Source organism: Schistocerca americana, chromosome 2 (assembly GCF_021461395.2).
Source record: "Schistocerca americana isolate TAMUIC-IGC-003095 chromosome 2, iqSchAmer2.1, whole genome shotgun sequence".
In the NCBI taxonomy this organism is placed as follows: Eukaryota; Metazoa; Arthropoda; class Insecta; order Orthoptera; family Acrididae; genus Schistocerca; species Schistocerca americana.
Window position 1 is genome coordinate 340597286 of NC_060120.1, and position 24766 is coordinate 340622051.

Below are 24766 nucleotides of genomic sequence, written 5' to 3' on the forward strand. Positions count from 1 at the left end.
TTATGGCTGTGACTACAATTGCATAATCATACAATGTGGCTCTTTCTGTGTACTCATCTGCAGAGTATTACATTACAAGATAAGAGAAATCAGAGCTCACATGCAAGCATATAAGCAGTCATTTTCTCCAGTTCCTTTTGCAAGTGGAACAGGAAATGGAGTGACTAGCAGTGGTATCAGGTACCATCCACCATGGTGGTTTGCACAGTATATATGTAGAGGTTCATGCATGTCTTCTGTTACCTTTGTTGTTTCTCATACGATAGTAAATCTGTACTTTTCATAGGTCACCTACCCAAGCTTACAGCTTTCACATTATAAATGTAGTAATCTATCATAGAAGTGCTGTGTATTAATCACATAGCCAAAAACAAATTACTGAATGATACTCTACTTTATCAATGAGCTGTGCCATTTTGTTTTGAGTCCTCAGTGCTATGCCACTGTATTGTGATTCAGGGATTTCAGAGTGTATGAGGACAAACAAACAAAAAATTTAATTTATTTTGTTTTTAAGAGGATAATTAAAACTTTATGACCATCCTTTGTACGTCAGTCATTTGCTGGATAATGTTAGATTGTGTGAAAAATTCTCTGATGACAGCAACATTGTAATCACAGATAAAAAAAACAGTAGAACTCTTATATTAGAAAAATCGGATGAGACCTTTATGGATGTTTGATGGCCAATATACAATAAATTAACAGTAAACAAAGAAAACACACTGCATGATCTCCAGCTTGAAGAGGGAAAAACAATGCTCTTAAATTAAATATAAATTATAACTAGATAGACTATGTAGCAAATACAGAATTTTTGGAAATGAATACTGAAGTGGGACAAATGCGTGTGAACATACCAGCCAAGAGAATGCCTTCAGTATATCTTTAGAATCCTATCACCAGTGTTTAGTAGCCAGTGAATAGCCAGTGAATTGTAGTTATATTCTGTTACTATTTGCACTTAAACCTTAGTTATGAAATTGTTTTTTTAATAAGAGTTTTCAATTTATCAAAAATGTGCCTTAACACAGTAACTAAAATAATAATTGAGTTTGCTGTAAGTAGTCTTATCTGCACCACATGCATATATCTACTAAACTGTAACAATTATTAAGGAAAACATTTGAAAAGATTACACTAACAACTTTAATCATGTCCATAGAATAAGAGCTGTATTCAAGTTAAATAATAAAGAAAAAATACTAGAAAAATTGAGACTGTTTTTACCAAGAAATAGTGCAAATAAACTGACCAAGGAATTTGGAAGAGATAACTAAAATCAATATATCTGAGAAGGCAGTCTTAAATAGTTCCTAAAGTACAATAAAGGATTATTTAGATAACATAAAGTAGGTGTTGATATAAGTGTAACATAAATTGACAAACCTGTTATTCTGTGTGGCACATACTGAATTTCAAGCACAGTATGGCACCTCACATTAAGAAATGTGACCACAGACTACAAATCAGTGGTGCTGTGATTTACATTTGTGGATATTTTAACTCAGTGTTACAGCAGGGGAAGCATGAATAGTGTAGAAACTGGTGTCATTCCAGATGTTTTGAAAATGACCGAAGGTTCACCTCTACTAAAGAAAGGTTCTTCTGATAAAATACAAAACTACTTTCCTTTGTCACAGTGATGTTCTCTCTCAAAAAAGCCTATAAAAACTTTTTTTATGGCAGACTTATACATTTCATAAATAAATAATCACCTCTTACCATCCAACAATGTGGCTTTGGAAAGTCTAAATCTACACAAACAGCAGTTTTTGAATTCTTAGACTGTGGTTTAAAATCCACAGATCAATATAAAGTATGGTAACTGCACCTATTTCCTTAGACCTTTCAATCCTTCAGTGTCCTGGAAGACATAAAATTTAGCTCGAAAAATTATAAAGACAGGGTGTAAGAAGTGTAGCATGTGGCATGTTGCATTCATACCTAAAAAATCACAGGCAGAAGGTATAACTAACATAGGGTCATTTTTGGGGACCCTCAACTCATAGCATAAATACTTTAAGAGAGAAACAAAAAAGAACTCTTAGAACAATTGATCAGCTTAAAAAGATGGAGTCCTGTAAATTTCACTTTACTGAGCTTGGTGTTCTGAATGTTCCATACTTATTAGTTTATTAAATTATTTTGTTCACTAGGGCTATCTTTTGAGAACACACGAACTACTGCAGAACAAAAATGTACACAACTATTGTACCAGAAAGAAACCAAATGTACACCAAACATATTCCAGAACAAAATCCTCTCAGAGGAGCATAATTGGTACCATACTACACAATGTGATATCAGAGGAAATAAAAATTGTTACATATCCTACATCTAAAATGAAACCAAAGCCATTTCTGATGAAGCACTGTTTCTGTTCTGTAAAACAGTTTCCACAGATGTGAAATAAATGTTACTTAAAAATTTAAGTGTAGGAAGAGATACTGAATTTTAGTTTGCCCCCTATTTTTCTGATAGTAAGTATTAGTGTAACTTTATTTTGAGCTGTCCTTCAACAGTTACTGATAAACTGAGATTATAAGGATATCTGCTTACGTACTTTCACTTCTTTTGCTGACACTAAATAGAATTGTATCCTCATTTTGACCTGTCCAACATCATTTGTACTATTTGTGCTGTGTGATAAAACTGAACCAATAAAAAATAAAATAAAATGCACATGTATAGGGTTCCATGCATGCTACTGCACAAAAACAACTTCATCACTGTAAGAGAATATGTTTTATGTTTTCATAGAATGATCTAAGTTCAATGCAGATACTGAAATAAATATGAAATATGTATTTCAGGTGGACATTGAGAATCTTCAAAACAGGCTTAAAGAGAGACATCGAAATTGAAGACCTGTATGCGCCCCTGAAAGAGCATAAATCATCACTGTTGGGTGAAAGATTTGAAAGGTACACAAAATAAACACCAGTAATTATCTATTATAGTTATTTTAATTGTGTTTTGTTTAGTGTTTACCCCTTAGGCACATAGAAATTAATGAAGACTCTGTAGAATTCAATTGATGGTAATGAAGATTGTAATGTGAAATGATAACATTAATAGTGCTTCATATAGTACATTTATAATACACAGTGAGCACTACACATAGCTTGATACAGACTAATTCAGCAGTATAAGGCTTCATGATAGTTGTGGAATTGAGTGAGAGAGTTATGTGCGCATGATTGATTGGGTTTAGAAATGTTCGTTTGTTTTCTGTAAAATGAACATAATTGTTTGAAGATTTAACAGAAATTTCAGTTACATTACCTGCTGATGTAACATTAGGGAATTTTGAAAGCATTTGACTCAGTTCAACACCAACACATATTAATGAAATGAACATAATTGTTTGAAGATTTAACAGAAATTTCAGTTACATTACCTGCTGATGTAACATTAGGGAATTTTGAAAGCATTTGACTCAGTTCAACACCAACACATATTAATGAAAGTATGAGCAAATGGGGTATCAAATGAAATTCATGAGTGGATTGAGAGTTTTGTGGTAGGAAGTATGCAATATGTTATATAGATAGGGAGTCAACAATAGATGTGGAAATAACTTAAGATGTGCCCAGGGAAGAGTGTTGGGATCCATATTGTGTGTTACTGACCTGACAGATAATGTTAATATGGAAAGTAAAGAATGTTTTGTTTTGACACCTGACCGTGTCCCCAACCTCCACCACCAACCAACCACTGATGCTGGTACTCATTCACTTCAGTTTGGTGGCAGTCATGATCCAGTACAGTTGTTTACTGCTTTGTTGTGTGACTTTAAAATGTGTGACAAAATTGACGATCCCACCAGGTGTGAAGTACACAGTGTTATCTGCTTTTTAGATGTGCAAAAAGTCTGACCCATCAAAATTTATAGACAGTTAACAGGTTTACAGTAATGTGATGAATGTAATGTCACTTTGGCAGTCGTGTATCGTGTGTAGTGGTGGAAGGAAGAATATGGGTAATTTCATCGCAAATCATACAGTGAATGTGTCACATCACTATTTCAAAGGTTGCTGAAAAAAATCCATGCTTAAGTTCCACATGATACCTCTCCAAAACTACAGTATTTTGATTTTCTGATGATTTGTTAAAACACTGCAGACCTCTCTAAATGAGAGTATTTGTGAAAATGTCATAATGAAAGGGAAAATTGAAAAATTGTAATAAAGAAACCAAAAGCGATAGATATCTGAATTTATTTTCAATATATACATTGTTTTCAATACTATGAAACATGAGATTATACACTGCTGAGCTTTTCTCATTTTCATTTCAATTTTATTATTATTATTATTTAAAAAAAAATAAACTGTGAAAATTTGTAACTTTTTTCTAATTTCAGAATTATGTTTTAAAAATGTGAATGCAATTTTGTCATATGATGACATGTTGGAGACCATGGCTGTTTTTGAAGACAAATGTTGATCGTGTTAGGACAGCAACCAGCCACAAATTTACTTTGAGTTCCTTTATTCAAAGGAAACCGTTACCGGTTTCGTATCATTGCGATTCATCATCAGACGGTTTACACGCTTTCTTTATACATTTGGTGTGTTTTTTACAGATTAATTGTCGTGAAATGCCGGTTTCGAGTGATTGTTTCTATAACGTTCATTCAATCGATGTAAATGCATTCCCACTGCATCCTCGTTGTTGCACACGTAATAGTTCTCACTGTACACTTTAGATTTGTCGCTGAGATCATTCCAGCCATGCACCACATGTTTTGGTTCATACAAAGAGCACAGGATATTAACTGTCTTGAGAAATGGTAAAGTGGAAGGACTGCTACCTGTCAGCTCTGACATTAATGCATGAAATTCTTAATATGTCAAAATATTTGTACATAAAGATGCAAGAATCTGAAATTTATTTTTATTTAGAAAGGTGGTCATTGTACTTAGGGAATGTATAATCAGAATGGGCAATACTTGTCTGTGCAAAATGTGAGAAATTTTTTAGGTAAACCTAGGTCTACTCTCAAGGTCAAAAAAGCATGGCCACTTAAATATTTAAATTGATCACTGGTTTTAAGTAAATGTCATGCAAAACTGATAGTTCTGAATCAAACTAGTTACTTTACAACATTATAAATGAGTGGGAAAACAATTCATAATTTTGTTTCAAAGCATATTATAACAAAAATAAGATATGGTATATAATATTTATACCTATTTTTCTTTTTATGATGTTATTCACAAATTATTATTGTATTCTGCATGGTTTTACTTCTTTATGAGCTTCCATGAATTAGAATTGCCTACAATGTAACAATCAATCTGCACTGTTGGAAATAGTTCATTTGTTCTTTTTTTATCTGCTTCTCATTGAGCTTGTATAGCCAAGCTGAATTTGCACATGGGCAAGGATGATCCAACATGAGAAGCACTTGGGAAATGTGAGCAGCACAGTGATCTTTTGGTCATGGCCATTTGAAAGTATTAGCAGGACCAAGAGATGTCATAAAGGAGATGGTCATATCTTGCAGCTCATCAGAGGCACTTCTCTGTCCCACCCACCACTGATTGTCATACACACAAGAAATGAAGTGGCTCACTACATAGTCTTCTAACACATACTGCAGTCTCTGCATTTCACACTCAGTAACAGGCTGCATTTCATGGAGAACCGTTCTTGCAATGTATGTGCCACTATGCAATGCAACAAACTTGTGACTTGATTGAATTCCTACCACAGGCTTCATAGCGGATTACTCTTCTGTCTTTTTTAATCAGAATTCTCTTAATGTACTTTCATTTAGAATTAAGAGTTCCATGTTTGTTACTAATGTTGACATGTTTTGTACAAATCCAGTAGTACCTCTTATAGTATCAACAACTTGATTCTGGAGATTAAATCTTGTTGCAAGATGTTTACAGAGACCTCCTACCCCATCAAATGCACTTTTTCCATGACCTGTTGCTGAAAACATCCATTTTTTTGTCATAATTCCTGTACTATAGTGTTGACGAAGCTCATAAGGCTGAAAGCAGTTTTTAAAATGAGATGCTGCACCATTAGTCACATACACATGTTTAGGAAATGCATGGCCTCTAGATGCTATGTCATCAGTTATCATGCTGACAGTGTAGCATGCACGTACACTGTCATCACTGACAATAGCAAAACAGTGTGATGTTCCAAGGCAGTGAGCAACACATGTGAATATTGATACCTGTGATGTGTGCCAGTGGTAACTTTGAATTTCATTCAGCAAAGCAACAGACCAGTTCTCAGCAAAGTTGAAATGAAGAACTAATATGTCAGTATTCTAAGATGTGGCTGATTTCACTTCAGCTATGGCCTGTCTCTGAATCTTCAGGATTTGATGGTGAGCTATTCCTTTCATGACCCAATGCCTAACCACTGTAACAAACGTCTCTGGCTCAACTGTCTTCTTCACCAACTCTTCTCCCTCCCACAATGAGTAGGTTACATCATTGTCAGTATCCTGAAGGTGTAACGCTTCAGCAGTCATCACTTCACCATCAGGACCCATTGCACTCCTGCAACCAACATATATAGGTAAAAAAAGAAAGTTTCAAATTAGTGCAGTAAACACATGTGCATACTTCCCTCACTGGCTGGTGTTTTACCCATTTTGGTTGTAAGGAGTAAAATTTTGTGAGACCAGTTTTTAAATTCAGGTTCTCCTTTTTCATTAGGAGATATGCTTCTCTTATTGAACTGGTCATATATCTTTTTACCTTTTTATATAATAGAGGGAAACATTCCACGCGGGAAAAATATATTTAAAAACAAAGATGATGTGACTTACCATACGAAAGTGCTGGCAGGTCGATAGAAACACAAACACACACATACATACACACAAAATTCTAGCTTTTGCAACCAATGGTTGCTTCGTCAGGAAAGAGGGAAGGAGAGGGAAAGACGAAAGGATGTGGATTTTAAGGGAGAGTGTAAGGAGTCATTCCAATCCCGGGAGCGGAAAGACTTACCTTAGGGGGAAAAGGACAGGTATACTCTTGCACGCACACACATATCCATCCGCTCATACACAGACACCACTTTTTTTTGCTGGAAGTGGGAGATTGAGTAGATGGGAGAGACTGGGTTTGTGTGCAATGAGAGGAGGTTGAGGTTTGCTGGAAGGGTTGTGAAGGGTGAGTGAGTTGCCTTTCCGGAGGTGGGAAACCAGGAGATTGGATAATTTTTTGAGGTGGAGAGTGGCATTCTGTTCTAATTAGCGGTTGGCCTATAGGAGGATACTTTGAACAGCCGGTGTGGATGCGGGAGAGGAAAGATTGAGGACTTTTATTAAGGATAGGAGTTGATGGGTGTGTTCATTGGCTGAGTTGATGTGTAGGTGAAGGATTAGGTGGGTGAGGGCAATGGATTGTTCAGTTTGGAACTGGTATAGGGACTGATGGAAAGAACGGTTGCAGCCAGAGATGGGAACTTTAAGTGTGAGGCCTTTGGGGGTAATGCCAAATGTCAGACAAGCCTGAGAAAATAAAATATGGGAGCGTAATCTGGCTAGGGCGAAGGCATGTTTGCGGAGGGAATGTAAATAAAACTTAATGGGGTCGTTGTGGGGGTGTTGCGAGGGTGACATGGTATTAGAAGGTGGAAAGTGTACCATGAGGCTGAAATGAAAAAATATATATATATGGGGAGAGATAATGTTGAACTAGAAAGCAACTGGAGATCTGGTGTGAAAAAAGTCGAAAAAGTGTTGGTTAAAGCTGGGCTGTGTTGATCCCGTGGTGAACTTGGGTTGGTAGACAACAATGTGCATAAAGGTTAGGTGGTTGTGTTGCCACCAAAACACGTTAAAGGGTGGAGAAATTCGGGAAAATTTCGAAAAAACTACGTGTAAATGTATTAAAAGGAGTGGTTTTTGGTGACAGAGTATGAGAATGAGGCTAACAATTGTCTGACGAAGAAATAATGACGTTAAAACCTGTGGGAAGCGGCTAAAAATGATCAATGATGTGTAAAAAAATGGAAATGGAATTAAAGCGAAAGTTATTAGAACTAGCCGAAATGGTTGTTTAATAAGTGAAAGGAACTGTTTGTGAACCAGAAACGGTGGATTTTATAGCGGCGGTAGTGTTGAAAGCGGGAAAAAAATTTTTTTTTGGGTTATGGTTTGGAAGTGGGTTACGTATTATTGAGTATAGATAGGCGGGATAAAATTGTATAGTAGATTATGGTAAAAAGGAGAAGGTGAATACAAAGTGAACCTACTGGCAAAAACAGAAAGAGAAAATAAGATGACAGAAAAGATTTCGAAATGCAACAGTGACAATAACAAACGTGATTGTTGGGTTCAAATAAATGATATGAATATAATAGAGGGAAACATTCCACGTGGGAAAAATATATTTAAAAACAAAGATGATGTGACTTACCATACGAAAGCACTGGCAGGTCGATAGAAACACAAACACACACATACATACACACAAAATTCTAGCTTTCGCAACCAATGGTTGCTTCGTCAGGAAATAGGGAAGGAGAGGGAAAGACGAAAGGATGTGGGTTTTAAGGGAGAGTGTAAGGAGTCATTCCAATCCCGGGAGCGGAAAGACTTACCTTAGGGGGAAAAGGACAGGTATACGCTCGCACACACACACATATCCATCCGCAGATACACAGACACAACAGAACAACAGTAAGCTTATCATCTGGCAACGAATGCGCACAGTAAGAATCTGGGCATGCCCCAATACCTTTCTCATTCTTTATTTTATGAGCCTGTGAAATCAAATAATGTGAGGAAGTGAGTATTTATTTCTGTATCTGCTTCTTAGAGTAGCTACCTGGTATCAGCGTCAGTAACTCTACCTTCTCATTATAGGTGGCTGCTGAGATGGTAGTATTTAGGTTTTGAAACCACACACTGCATTTTGTGCACATCTCACTATCTTCTGTCTGTGCATCTTACCTTTTGTGGAAATTTAAGGGGGGATATAGTAGGGCTCACGGAAGAAATGCTGACATTCAACACATCAACAACTTTACATCCACAAATATAAACATATACACTGTCTTCTTCAGTTTTACATTTGGGTGATGGTGATCATTGAGGTGAGTTGCCACTAAATTTCTTCTTGTAGTGAGTGTAACAATTCCTGCACAATGCATGTGATGCTAATTCTGTTATTTGAGCACCAAGATATTTCTGCATTACTTCTGACAGGTTTCCAACAACTGTGAAGTGTTTTTCACTTTTCTTGACTGCCACCTTCTTGTATTTTTTTTTCATAGTCCACACACCTCACTCTTGCACTACTGTATTTTCTCACTGACATTGTCCCTAACAAAAAGTTCAAACCAAACACTAAACTCGATGCAGAATGGTTTATATGCAAGTTCTCACTCACTCTACACAGAAAAATATTGCCCACTGTGTTTGCACTGACTGCTAGAATGTTAACCATATTGTGTAATTCTCAAAAGTTTTCAGGTGGGAGCTCTCGAGTAAATAATTTGTAAAAACTCATAAGAATGCATTTTTTTATTTTTAGTAATAAATATTTACATAATACAGATAGCTGGAGTCCAGAAGATACTGTTTATAACTACATCAGTAGTATCTGGTAATATTACAGAAAAGACAACGTTCTGTGACTTTCCAAATTAGAAAAAAAAAAAATTTTTTTTAAGTGAAAAAATTAACTTAAATTTTGTATTTTCATCTTCAATTTGTAAGTTAAAGGAAACCCATAAATGTGCTGGTGTCAACTAAATTTCAAAACACTAGAAGGGAGTTTTAATGCAAAATATCTGCCAGGTCTCCAGTACTTTTGGTTTTTAGTTATATATTTTTTTGCTCTCTACTGTTTTAAGAATTATTTACAAAATATATATTTTTCAAAGGGCTGTACCATTTACAAAAATTAAGATAAAATGAAAATAGTTTATTTCTTAACACTTATGATTTAGAGATCTAATATATATATTTTTTCAGAGAAATTCATGACCACATGTTGACAGGACCTATATGATTTGAGATGAAATCACCCATGTTCATGATGAAGGTTGCTCAGGCCATCCCTCAGTAGTGACAATTCAAAGCAAGAGCTGAAGCAAAAATCGAAGAGGATAGATGTTTCACAGTTTGTGGTCTGCTTTCATTTTTTCCAGACATTTAAGAACTGTGTTGCACCAGATGGTTAGTGTAGATCTGGACTATAAAATAGTGTATGTCAGTTTGGTTCCTCAAATTTTGTCAGACAAACATGAAACCAAATCGATAGTGGTAAATTTTTGAATCATATTGTCACTGGTGATGAGACTTGGATATAACATTTCACATGATAAGCAAAGTGCCAATCAGTGGAATGGCATCATTCAATATCCCCAATGAAACCAGAAAAAGCAAAACTAATTTTGAGCATCAGAAAGAATGTGACAATGGTGTTTTAGGATTGTAAGGGTTCCTGCTCAATGACTACATGCTGAGATGTGAGACTATAAATGCATTTGCCTACTACAGACACTTAAATGATTTTGCCACACCATTAAGAATAAGTGGCAAGGAATGCTGACCAGTGGAGTCGTCATCCTTCATGATAATGCACGTCTGCATGCGGCAGGAGTGCCACAGGACTTGTTTCAGTTATTTCAGTGGGAAATGTTTCAACATCTGCCATACAGTCAGGACTTAGCCCCAAGCGATTATCACTTGTTCCCCAATCTGAAAGATTTTTTGAATGGACAATACTATGGAAGTGATGATGAACTTCCAGAAGCTGTTAACTAGTGGTTCAACAACTTGGCAACACCTGAGTATACAGATGGCATAGAAAAGATGTTAAAAGGTACAAGTGCCTAAATTTGAATGATGACTATGTAGAAAATTAGCTTGGGTAGCAAATTGTTTGTAAAATACATTTTTAATTATATCAAACAAAAATTATTTACTTTACGAATAACCCTCATAGTAGCCTAACACTTTTTGCAGATAATCCTGTTATCTATAATGGAGTACCATCTGAAAAAAGTTTCACAAATATCTATTTGGATCTTGATAATACTTCAAAATGCTGCAAAGATTGGCAGCATATTTTAAATGTTCAAAAATGTAAGATAATGCACTTCACAAAGTGCAAGAACATACTATCTTCTGGAATCAGTCACATTATAGAAATACTTGGGTGTTGCGATTTGTGGGGACCTGAAGTGGAATGATCACTTGGGCTTAATTGTAGATAAAGCAGGTAGTAGGCTTTGGTTCACTGATGGGATACTGGAAAATGTAGTCAACTTACAAATACTCATATGGCCTAGCCTGGAAAATTGTTTAAGTGTGGGATCCATACCAAGTAATACTAATAGATGATATTTAATGTATACATAGAAGGGCAGAACAGATTGTCACATCATTGTTTGACTCACAGGAGGGCATCACTGAAATTCTGAAAATGCTTCACTGTCAGACACTTGAAGATAGACATAAACTATTCCACAAAAGTGTACACACAAGTTTCAAGAACCATTATTAATTGAGGAAACTAGGAATGTACTGTAGCCCCCCCCCTCTTCCCCCAAGTGTCTCACAGAGCAGCCACAGAGACAAGATTAAACTGATCACAGCCCACACAGAGGCATTTAAGTAGTCATGTGTTCTGTCTTCCAGATTCAAATGGAATGGAAAGAAACCCTAAAATGAGATACAATGGGAAATACCTTTTGCCAAACACCTCAGTGGTTTTGAAGATGTAGGTATAGATGATGTGGAAAGTTCTTCAGATTAGTTTGTAGAAAGGAGTGTTACCTCAACAGTATGCCAAACAGTAGAATTGTTTCAGCCAATGAGTGCTGTCTGAATATTGTTGTAATTCATAATTTAGTGTTAACCATGTGTGATGCTTCTTCTTTGAGGAACATTGCATCTGTTATACTTTTCCAAACGTTGGGAGACCAAATTGCATCAAATAGTCACTGTAAATTGCAGTTATGCTCATACTGTCATCATTTTCACTTTCTTTTTAAACACCAAACTTAACTGCTTTTCTCAGATTTTGTTTATTGTAAATGCTGCCCCATGTACATGCTTGTAAGTAGATCTGGATGGATGGCAGTGTAGAAGTTTATTCATTAAGAGACACTACCAGAACTGTCTGTATCTTGAGGCAAAAATACATATTTTGCATTAGAAATATCACAAGACAAGAATCAATAACTACCCATTATTCAGTGCAAGACTAATGCAGTTTGTGGAAAACTAATAGGTGCTGCTCAGTGTGGTGTGAAAAATATATTTAGTAGGATGCCTTTTGTTCTGAGATAGATCTGATAGAAACAGTAGATCCAAATACACAATCAGCTAATTCTGTTATGGTTAGAGCAGACAGGGAACTGAATCCTCATATGATGCATGGGTGAATGTTTCCAAGAACTATTTTTACTGAACTGAATGCTAAGTATACTGATGTATTAAATGTTTATTTTGGATGCCTAAACACTTGTAATGCTAATCACATATTCTACAAGGGACAGCAAATTTGATAAATATCTTTTGATTGGTGATGTAGCTGTATTTTACTTTAACATATGAAAAAAAAAATGTTTTGGAAGGCATAAAGACATGGGATGATTAACTATTTCATACCTCATCGTTGCAAAAATATCATCAGTAAATGTTAACTATGTTGTAAGTTAGGAGATTCAGAATGCCTGAAATCTGTTGAGATTTGGGTGGGGAAGGGCTATTAATGCATATATTTCTAAGTGAAATAAGTCTTGTTCAGTATCAAGTCAATTACAGGTGTAAGGAAATGGATGTAGCATCAGCAGTCAATTAAACTGTTGAAGTAGTATTATTCTCACCTGTCTGTTTTGCTTGTTACTAATAGCTTTTTTTTGTTTATCATACCTTCATTTTTTTCAACCCATGATTTTTTATTTGTTCTGTTTCCTCCTCATGACTTTTGTAGCTGCTTTGCATCTCTGATACAGTCTTAATTTGCATTATAATGTTTCATTTTCCATTTATAATTTTCATTTTTTTTATTAATAGTAGATTCCAATATGTTACAGGTTGTGGAAACAAGAATGTAGGAGAGCAGTGAAGAATAAAAGAAGTCCAAGTTTTTTGCGTGTTATACTTAGTGCCTATGGATGGAAGTATATGATGTACGGATGCATTCTAGCTGCCCTTGAGTTGGTTGTCCGGTTAGTATATACAATTTTTGCAATTTTTGGAATATCAAAAATTGCTGTACCAAGAATATGAAGACCTATGATCATTTTTATTAGCATACTTGTTACAAGATTCATACAGTATGCCGTGCTTTAGATGGTGAATTTTTGTGTACAATTGGGTGTTAATATTAGCCTGTATGAAGGCACATCTATGATGAGTCAGCAATAAATATCGACTGAAGAAGCTTTCAGAATTGTACAGTGCTCCATATATTTTGGAACCTCAAGACTAAAGAGGTTGGTAGTGTTTCTTCAGTCCAGAATAAATATTTGTCTCAGGCAGTAGGCTTACCATTCAATATGTGTAACATTATGTGACTTAACTGATACACTCTGAAATAAATGGTTACAGTACTTCAGCTGATTTGCTTAAGCTGTAAAATATTTAAACAAAAGAAAAAATTTCTTCACCATTAAGTGGCCACATGGAGGGTTTCCTGGTCTGTGCTACTGCATGGACTTGGATTCTGTTGCAGTTCCAACACAGAAATTTGACGATTATCTTTTCCATGTATACAAAAATGCAATGTTTGGAAAAGTTTTAAAAACTCCCTTCTTTTTCTCTTCTGTTACTTATAAAGCACCTTTTAATTATACAACAAAATATAGTGACTTGTACTTGCAGCATCAATGACTAAGGAAGAGATTCACAAGATTAGACAAGATAAAATACCAGTATTATACCCTTATTGAAATTTACAACCCAAAACATTCCTTCCATATTAAAATGCTTGAACCATCTAACTTTCAGAGATTTTCATTCACTTATTTTCCCCTTTTGTTTGTAATTTTAGAAATAATCTTAAATACTGAATACTTCCAGTTTATTGAGAACATGCAGGCCAGTGCTTTCAAATGCTCAGCCTTAATTTGATGAAACAATAACTTTCTGTCATGTTCTAGAGAAGTTAAGGTTACACATTTGAATTTTTTTTGTATATTTCTAAAGAAATCAATCTGTTAAGTACTGAGAATGTCTCTGATAACCTTCGGTGATGTGTGAAGGGTGGCACAGCCACTCTTTCTTGGTTTTCTGTTACAGTATTTCTCACCAGGAAGTACCATGCCAATACTGGAAGCATATCTGTATGCTACTGCAGTAATATTGTGTTCTTTGGTAACTACCACTGTCACACATCCATTTGCAATGGCTATGTATCACTTAGGCCTCAAGATGAGGGTTGCCAGTTGTTCACTTCTTTATAGGAAGGTATGTCACATTGCAAATAGACAATGCATTTCACAGCACACTTGTTGTACACATTAACATAGTATAGTGTTCTCATAACTTTTTTGTTGATGGTTCTGGAAAAGCAAGGCCCAAGAGGAAAACAGATGTGTATTAATTGCAAGTTTTAGGGTCTATAACAGGTAGGAAGTATCAAATAAGGAAGGCTGCATAAGAGTGTGGAGAGGATTGGCACAGCATAGCTATATGGTAGTGTAGGAAGAGCACCCATAGGAAGATGAAGGTGATGATCATTTTTCACACAGTAATGAGACTTGCTGGTTAGATAGCATGGAGCCAGTTTTTTTTTTTTTTTAAATGACCAGTCAGAGAACAGAAGAGGAAAATAAAAGAATAAAAGATAGCATTCTGTGACTTTCCAAATTAGAAAAAAAGAATTTTTTTAAATGGAAAAATTAACTTAAATTTTGTATTTTTTTCTTAAATTTGTAAGTTAAAGGAAACCCATAAGTGTGTGGGAGTCAACTAAATTTCAACACACTAAAAGGGAACTTTAATGCAAAGCATCCGCCAGGTCTCCAGTACTGACAAACTTTTTAGCTGACTGTGTATTTGGATCTATTATTTCTATCAGATCTATCTCAGAACAAAAGGCATCCTACTAAATATATTTTTCACACCACACTGAGCAGCGCCTATTAGTTTTGCACAAACTGCATTAGTCTTGTCAATGAATAGTGGATAGTTATTGGTTCTTGTCTTGTGATATTTATAATGCAAAATATGTATTTTTGCCTCACGATAAAAGACAGTTTTGGTAGTCTCTTAATGAATGAACTTCTACACTGCCATCCATCCAGATCTACTCACAAGCATTGATTGGTGATGTAGCTGTATTGTACTTTAACATATGAAAGAAAATAATGTTTTGGAAGGCATAAAAACAATGGAAGAGAAGTTTTACTCAAGCAACATATCCAAAACTTTTTGAAGTGTATAATGTAGATGCACTTGGTGTAGAACCTGAAGACAGTGATATGAGTATGAAATACGATGTGTGGTTTCAAAACCTAAATACTGGTATCTCAGCAGCAACCTATACTGAGAAGGTAGAGTTACTGACACTGATACCAGGTAGCTACTCTATCTCATTTGTTATAAACAGAAGAGTGCTGTAAATGGTGTTGCCAACATGCACATTGTACACTAGAAATTCAATGAAGTGAAATATGCAGAATGCTGAAAAATTTTTAACACTCTACACAGAAAAATATTGCCACTGTGTTTGCACTGACTGCTAACATATTAACCAACCAATATTTTGTGTACTTCTCAAAAATTTTTGGATGGGGGTTTTTGAGTAATTTTGTATTTAGATCTATTGTTTCTATCAGATCTATCTTAGAACAAAAGGCATCCTTCTAAATATATTTTTCTCACCAGACTGAGCAGCACCTATTAGTTTTCCACAAACTGGATTAGTCTTGTCACTGAATACTGGATAGTTATTGGTTCTTGTCTTGTGATATTTCTAATGATTCATTCATAGTTTCCTTATTTTCCCAGTTTGATACCTTTAGTATCACTAATGTTTTACATATATTATCTTTTGTAGACCGGTTCATTTATACCTGTAATTTATGCTGCTGTCCTATGTTTGTTTGGTATTTTTGTTCTCTTTCTTCTTCTCAGCTGGTATTTTCTCACTAATCCTTCTATACATGTATAAAATGTGTCCTGTCAGCATACACCCCCCATCAGCCTTTGCAACTGGTTTTGTCCTCCTACCCTCCTGTTCCCCTCTGCTTCCTCTTATCACACTGTGTAACCTTCTACCACAGTGCCCTTCCTCATCATTCCTATTATCTCAGCCAAAACTAGAATAACAGTTTAAGATTGCAGCAGTGATCCCTATTTGTGTGTATTAAATATTTAGTCTTTATGTTTTCATTTGTCATATAGTGTATGTGCTATCTTCCCAGATTCTGAACTACTCTCCTCTTTTCACCTGTACCACTTTGTTATCTTCTCTTTGTTTAGCAGTGAAATTTCTTGTGCACTCTTAATGTGGACACACTTGCTTTTACTTTCACCAAAAATTAATTTGACTTTTCTATATGCTGAATCTGTCCTGCAGCAGCTTCACTACACTTTCAGTTTATTTAATTCCTAAGTGGCTTATATTGCTGCAATTCTTTCTTATCTTGATCATATTTGTATTTCATTCTTTCATCAATCAATTGAAATGTTTCTTCTGATATCCAAAGTTTTTACTTATATATCTGCTTTATACCTAAATATGTCTGACGAACTTCTTTGATTGCCCTTTTCAGGGATGTTCATTCCTCTTCAGCTTAATTGCATGCTGTGGTATTTTACTGTATCTACAGCGCCTGCGACTTTCAAATGCACCTGATCATTCTTCACTAATTCAGTATCCCACATCTTTAGACATTGGTTTTTTGTAATGATTCTCTTAAACTGCAGTGCCACTAAATTGTGATGTAAGTCAATATCTGCTCCTAGGAAAGTCTTACAATGGAATATCTGACTTCCAAAACTCTGTCTTACTATTATATAATTCTTGAACAGTGTACCTGGTGTTATTAGCTGAAATTAACAGCAGTTCTCAAGGAGATTCTCTCCCTTGTCTCTCTTACGACCTTGCTTGAGAAATCCCATAACTTTGCCTTCTGTTCCTTCCCCTATTATACTGTTCCAGTACCCCATGATTATTAGGTTTTCATATCACTTTACACTCTGAGTTATCTGTTCAATGCCCTCATATCTCTCCATCTGTTCATTTTATGCTTGTGACATTAACCTTTATACGAGGGCTATCCAGAAAGTACATTACATTTTCGTTTGTGTCTGTTAGGGGCGGGGCTAGCGCAGCCATCTTGGTGTCATGGCATTCCGCCGCTCAGTTGGCATCCTGCCTTGCTAGTGAGAGGTTCGTGCTGTACTCCATTTAGTTACTGTGACAGTTTGAAATGTCAGCGTTAATTGAAAATGCCGCGAAGTGTGAAGTACATGCTGTTACAAGGTTTCTGACTGCAAAAAACTGTACACTGATAGAAATCTATTGGCAGCTTTGTGAAGTGTATGGGGACAACATATTCACTAAAGGTGGAGTGCATCAATGGGTCATAAAATTTAAAAATGGCCGAACTAATGTTCACGACGAAGAGTGAAGTGGAAGACCCAGCATAGTGACTGCCGAACGTATCAAAAAAGTTGATGCCACAGTCTGTGAAAACCATAATTTCACAATAACGGAACTCTCTATGAGTTTTCCAGAAATTTCACGAAGTTTGTTGCACAAAATCATTACCAAAAAGCTTGGTTACCACAAGTTTTGTGCAAGATGGATACCAAATACTTGACAGAGATTCACAAAAATCAGCGAATGGCTGCAGCGTTAATGTTTTTGGACGCTTACGAGAAAGATGGCGACTCATTACTCGATCGCATCATTACTGGTGACAAAACATGGGTTAAGCATGTGAACTGCAAGACAGAATTGCAGTCAATGCAGTGGGGGCACACAAATTCCCCCCAAAAACCCAAGAAATGCATGCAGATAATGTCGGCAAGGAAGGTGATGGCGACTGTCTTTTGGGACAGAAGAGGTGTGATTTTTGTGGATTTCCTGGAAAGAGGCACTACAATAAACTCTCAAAGGTATTGCCAAACTCTGCACAACTTCAGAAGAGCAACACAAAATAAGTGCAGGGGAAAGTTGGGCTCAAAGATCTTGCTGATTCACGACAACACCCGGGCCCACATGGCAAATGCCACTCGTGAAGTTCTCGAATCTTTTAAGTGGGAGTTGTTTCCTCATCCGCCATACAGTCCCGACCTGGCACCAAGTGACTTCCACTTATTCCCACCAATGAAGAAGTGGTTGGCTATGCAGTGTTTTGATGACAACGCACAGCTTCAAGAAGAGGTAACCATGTGGTTGAAGGCGCAGGCGGCCGAATTTTACGATGAAGGAATTTCCAAGCTCGTCCATCGCTATGATAAGTGCCTTAATTTAAATGGCAACTATGTAGAAAAGTAGTATTTAAGTGCGGCTTTCATCTGTATATAATAAAAAAAATTCCAATACTTTATTTATTTTTAATTCCAAAACATAATGTGCTTTGTGGATAGCCCTCGTACATAAGCTATTGTTGTTGGATTTGCTTTGCTGTTAATTCTGATGTGTGTGACCCTGTTACTGAACAGTTCACAGTAGCTCACTCTTGGCCCTAATTTCTCATTCAAAATAAATCCTAGTCCCATTATACAATTTTCTATTGCTGTTGATATTATCTTATTTTCATCTGTCTATAAGTCATTATCTTCTTTCTGTTTTACTCCATTGGCCCCTACTGTGTCTATATAGTGAGTGGCTTGATGAATTCTCATGCAGCAGGACATGATGGTCTTAGTATGGACGCTCTTGAGAAATGTATTCATAAAATTTCATCATCTTTATCAACAATTATCAACTTCCATATATGGACAGTCTATTTCCAGATGAGTTGATAATTGGTCATATTGTGCCTATTTTTAAAAAAGGAAGCAGAAACCTAGTAGAAAACTTTCAACAAATATCTGTTCTTCCAATAATATTCAAAATCTTTGAGAAAGTAATATACATAAGACACTGGAACTTCCTGGTAAGCGAAAAAGTGATTTCGAAGGGACAGCATGGGCTTGTAAAGGGATCAGCCACCATTACAGCAGCGTCCAGCTTAGTTGAAGACATCACTCAAGCAATAGACAATAAAGAACGTGTATGTTGCATCTATCTAGACTTACAAAAAGCATTTGACTATGTTGAAATGACCAAATTGCTGGACAAACTGTGGAAAGAACTATGGCATTCGAGACACAGCCCGTAATCTGATTAAATCCTATTTGACAAATGGGAAGCAGTTTGTGTCTATTAGCTCTACAGAGGGAGCATACAAATCAAACACTACTGACATTAATTTTGGTATTCCACAGGAGTCAAAATTAGGACCACTTCTTTTTATTATTTATGTTAATGATATTCGCTCTATAACAAACTCTGCTATAGCTATCTTATATGTAGATGATACCACATTAATATATCATAATCCTAGCTAATCACAACTTGAAGTGGAATCCAGTATTGCAGCAGGCAAGTTATGCAGTATTTTAATGGGAATAAACTAAAATTAAATACAAATAAATCAGTCTGTAATGAATTTGATCTTGGGAGGCAAAAAACTCATGAAAACCAAATTTTAATGGGTGAAGAATACATTAAAAAGGAATACTTGATCAAGTTTCTTGGCCTGACACTTGATGCAGAGTTAAATTGGTCTGATTATGTAAATGATATCTGCAAAAAGCTATCTTCTACCATATATGCCCTAAGAAAACTGACACCTTTTTTAACATTACCACTCTGAAGCAAATGTATTGTGCACTATTTGAATTCCATCTAAGCAATGGGATAGAGATATGGGGATCTAGCAGTAAAGGTAATAAGAAAAGAGTACTTATGCTACAGAAGAAGGCACTTAGAATTATGGGAAAGAAATGTGCCAGGGAATCCTGCAGAAATTTGTTTAAAAAATTTAAAATACTAGCTGTTTGTGATCTGTATGTACTTAAGATAATCATTATGGCATTAAACAGTAACAAAACAAATAATGAAGAAATACACAACCACAATACTAGAGGTAGAGAGAGAACTCACAATATCTCTCATAAAACCACACTTTATGAGAAAAGCCCTCACTATTCAGGTATAACATCCCTGAGTTGCTTCCACCCTAATATCTCCAAATTCTCCAATACAGAACTAAGAAAGAAAATAAAATTATGGCTCCTAAACAATCCTGTGTGTTCTGTAGATGAGTTTCCATATTTAGAACACTTGTATGATGGAAGACCCTTTATCTAAAAACATATGAATCTCAGATCTTAGACTGTGTCACAAACTGTAAATATATGAATCTCAGATCTGAAGACTGCGCCACAAACTGTAAATTTCTTTATTTATGTATTGCAATAGCAAACTATGTCATCCATATATGTAACATTGTTCTCTTGACTAAATTTATAAAAAAATGTGTAGATAACAATACCAGGCACATAATATGTAATTATAGTATGTAAGGCTCTGATTAACCCAGAAGACTGGAACAAAAATTTTTTTTGAAATCAGTTGATGTTGGATCAAAATAAATGAATAAATATTGAGCCTTTCCATTTTCCATTCCAGATTTTTCTAGTTACATTCAGATTTCTGGCATTCCATGCTCTGACTTGTAGAACATTACTGTTTCTTTGGTTTTTCAAACTTTTTCTCATGGTCTCATCTCCTTTGACAGTCCCCTCCATGGGTCAGAATTAGAGACTAATCCAGAATATTCAGGCAATGAAGAGGTCATTCTGACACTTTTTAATTACAGACATATTTCCTGTGGGTACACATCATGTGTGTTTGACGCAGTGATTTCCATTTCCTTCTCTGTTCTCATGCCATTGATCATTGTTGATTCTTCCACCCTTTGGGGCAGTTTCTGACATGTGCTACAATGTAACTACCTGTATATTCATTCTACCTTCTGATATTTTGGACTGAAATTGTTCTGATTGAGAGTAACGGCTGAAATTAAATAAATAAATATAAATGAAAGTAACAATTTTGTGCAAAAACATTTAACTTAATGTATGTTGCTGCTGTCATTGCACAATTTCTTACAATTATTGTTTTATTTGCTATTTTGTAGGCACTGAAGCTTAATGAGAATGCTTTATCAGGTACTGCTATTGGACAGGTGGTAAATCTTATGGCTAATGATGTCCAGAGATTTGATACGATATTCTTACTTGGACATTACTTGTGGCTTGGACCCATAGAAGCAGCTATCATAACATACTTCATATGGACAAAAATTGGAGTAGCGGCATTTGGTGGAGCTATTTGTGTGTTGCTGTTTATTCCTTTACAAGGTTGGTAAGAAAATATAATCGTAATGTAATGTATGCTTAAGTCAGGTTCTGTAAGACAGCAGAGAAAAGAAATATGCAACATATGGCAACAACTTTACTTTCCTATTTTCATTATGATTAGATGTACAAAATTTTGGAATTGCAAAATCTTATGATTTGCATCATTTATCATTTCTGACATAAATAATTACCTCATTGCAACTGGAACAACAGACTGAATGATCTGAATAGTAAAGTTTCTTGGATAGTGAGGGGGGGGGGGGGGGTTGGCTGCAGAATTTGTTTCTATGATTTTCTCAATATTCATAACGTGCGTAATGTAGGAATTTAAACATCAGAATTTCGAAAAGAAAATTAGCAAAAATTTTATATGGACCTTAATATTTAATATAGGTGTGTATGCAGAGTAGGATGATGGTAGCCAGCCTCATTCATCACAAGCTCTACTAGTGTCTTGGCATCATTCTCTGATTTTGGGTTAATGACAAGTTTGAAAAGATGGATGCAACACTACGTTAGTTAGCTTGACGCTTTCCCACATCTATTGACACATGTATTATTACAATGATCATCTCATCCTAGATAATCCATAGAGTTCATTCATCACAGGTTGGCATTCACATTCACCTTCAAAATAGTTGACAGTGGTAATATATTTCCAGTGCTCTTTGTTTTACAATCCTGATGGAAAACACACATTAGATAGGCCCATTTAAATATTCACTGCACATAAAAATTGCCCACAGAGATGTTGATGAAATGAATGCATACCACATCCTGACTTTCGTTGACTGAAGGACTGCCAATTACATGGAAATGACCAATTTTATTAGTAATTGTAACTCAGAGATCTTGACTTTGTGAATAACTACTACAGACTGCTTTGAAGTAGTTTACAAAGATATTAACTCATAACTCAAGTGACTCCGTGATGTTACTGAACTAAATTATTTTCTCAGACCTGAAGTTTGACACTTTGGTATTTGTATGATGATAACTAAATGAGAACAGACTGGGCCATTGTGCAGCATTACTCCTTATAAGAAAGCATATTAATCATTATTAAAATTTGTTATTATGTTTTATGCTATAGACTCTAATAAGTTAGCTAGCACAATTAGTGGACATAGAAATTATAATGAACCAAGAAGTAATCTAGTTTCAATTATAAATGAATAAAGGAGAAATTGATGAAATTTCCTAAACTGAATAATTAACAAACTAACAAATTTCCCTACTGCAAATGGGCATTTTTTAATCAGAAAAATTAGGGCTACAAAGCTAGGTATGCCTAACTGAATTTTGAAAATAATCACCATTTAAAAATGGAACCTTCTGGAAGATGAAAACTTTAATTGCAAATTACATTTGTAACAAAACTTTTTTGGAAAAACTAAAATGTTTACTGAGCTATTTTGTTACATTGAGAGTTACTTATTAGCTGGTAGGAGATATCTAAAGGAATTTCTGAGTTATCTCAACTACAAATGAACATGTTTGTCATAGAGCACAGCAAATAATTTAGTAAACATCTAAATACTTGCATGGAGCATTTTATACACTCAACACACATGGAAGAAGCCATGAATACATCTCAAAGAAGTTTGTACACAGTCATTTCACTGGAGTTGGTCAATTAGTCAATATTGTGGTCACCACGAAAACTGTAAAGGCTACAGTGTGGATTGATTCCACATTGTGCCTCATCTGACTTATATCTGACCTAAGGACTTTGGGGGAGGTAACCAACTCATGCCGGGGACAGGCCACCTAGGTGGATGGATGGCAGAGGTAGAGACAGCTGGAGCAGTAGCGAGCACTTGGGGCTCGCAGATAGGCAGAGTCATTGGAGTTTCAGAGAGCGAGACCATCTCACACCTCCTTTACTGTGCACCTGATAGCCAAGTGCGCCAGAAATCTCTGGAAATTTGCATTTTATTTGTCTGCCAGTGCATGTGAATAGTGGTGTAGCAGGTGGCAGATGTCTGTGTCTCCCAATGAGGGCGTTGCCACAGGGGCATGTGGTGCACGTGTCAGCACAGATGGGTTGCATGGTAGTTCATCTTGGGGAGGAGCAATGAAGGCAGGCTTAAATCTTTCTGTTGATATTGTCTCTGTACCTCCTTCCTTGTGAATGATTCAAGTGTTAGGTCCCCTCAACAGCACTTCATATGGACCAGAGTATGGAAAGTGAGAGGTGGCCAGATTGCATCATCACACAACCATATATGCACTGATGTATGTAGTTCTTTGAAGATGAACTGATTATGTTGACCATGACATTGTGGGGTGCATGAACATATACAACTGATGAGTTGCTCCAATTTTTTTAAGAAAGTTCAGCTGGTCCACAAGAATCTATATAGGTGAAGGTGCAATGAAGTCACCCAGCACACACAGTCGTTCACTGAAGACTACTTGTGCTGGAGAGCAGAACAAATCCTCTTTTAATGCTCAGAGCTCAAGCAGTGCCCAGGGCAGAGCATCAGTCCATGACTCTTTGTGGCACATGATGATAGATTTGCGTGACTGATGCGAGTGTTCAACCATGCCATCACTAGCAGAATGATAGCTTGTGATCCGAAGGAGACGAGTATCACACGAGTTGAGTAGGTGGTTGAATAGCAATGCTTCAGAGTGACAGTTTCATTTAGTTGTGATGGTTAGAGGAATGTCATGGCGAGAAAACCGTATGTTGATGAATGGTGTGGCAACAGATGCAGAGTGATGTCAGTGAGAGATGTGGCCTCGGGCCACCTGGTTTAGTGATCAGTGATGGTTAGAAGATAACATTGGTCGATAATGCATGGTTAGGGTGAGACAGATCTAAGGGGATGTTGGCAAAGTGTGCCGATGGTAGAGGGAAGTCCTGAGTGATGGCATGAACAAGCCGTGAGATTTTGTTTCATTGGCATGCAAGGCAAGAATGGGGCCATGTACGATTGTCCTTTTTGATGCCATGTACAATTGTCCTTTTTGATGCCATGTACGATTGTCCTTTTTGATCCCAGGCCAGATGACCTTGCTTGTCACCAGTTTGACTTTTGCCTTCATACCAGGATGTGACATGTGGATTGCATTGAAGACCTCTGGAAGGTGATTTTGCAGGATGAGCAGATGTAGCTGGTTGCCACCACTGTCACACCACATTTCACATGAGAATCAGTCCACTGGTACACACACCAGATAATGTGAGGCAGAGTTTGCATTGTGGATGTACTGTTGAATGAAGGTGTCTGTACGCTGGCTATCTGTAGTCTTTGACCTGTTCACCTTAGTAATACTTGCCACAGACTGCAAGAGGCTGTCAGTGACAGTATTATCTTTGCCTTTGATTAGGTGAGTGTCAGTTGTGAATTGAGCCACAAAGTCTGCATGCCTTGTTTG

General features: G+C 36.2%; 1 protein-coding gene across 3 annotated transcripts in view; it reads left to right on the forward strand.

Annotated features, from left to right (window-relative positions):
• LOC124593680 (ATP-binding cassette sub-family C member 4-like) overlaps positions 1–24766 on the forward strand; it is a 473970-nt gene that overhangs the window by 102281 nt on the left and 346923 nt on the right. For all 3 annotated transcript variants that reach the window (XM_047131977.1, XM_047131979.1, XM_047131978.1), the window contains exons 3-6: positions 2817–2927; positions 13042–13176; positions 14212–14416; positions 21157–21379. In XM_047131977.1, the coding sequence (XP_046987933.1) occupies positions 2817–2927; positions 13042–13176; positions 14212–14416; positions 21157–21379 (674 nt within the window). The remainder of the gene's footprint in view (positions 1–2816; positions 2928–13041; positions 13177–14211; positions 14417–21156; positions 21380–24766) is intronic.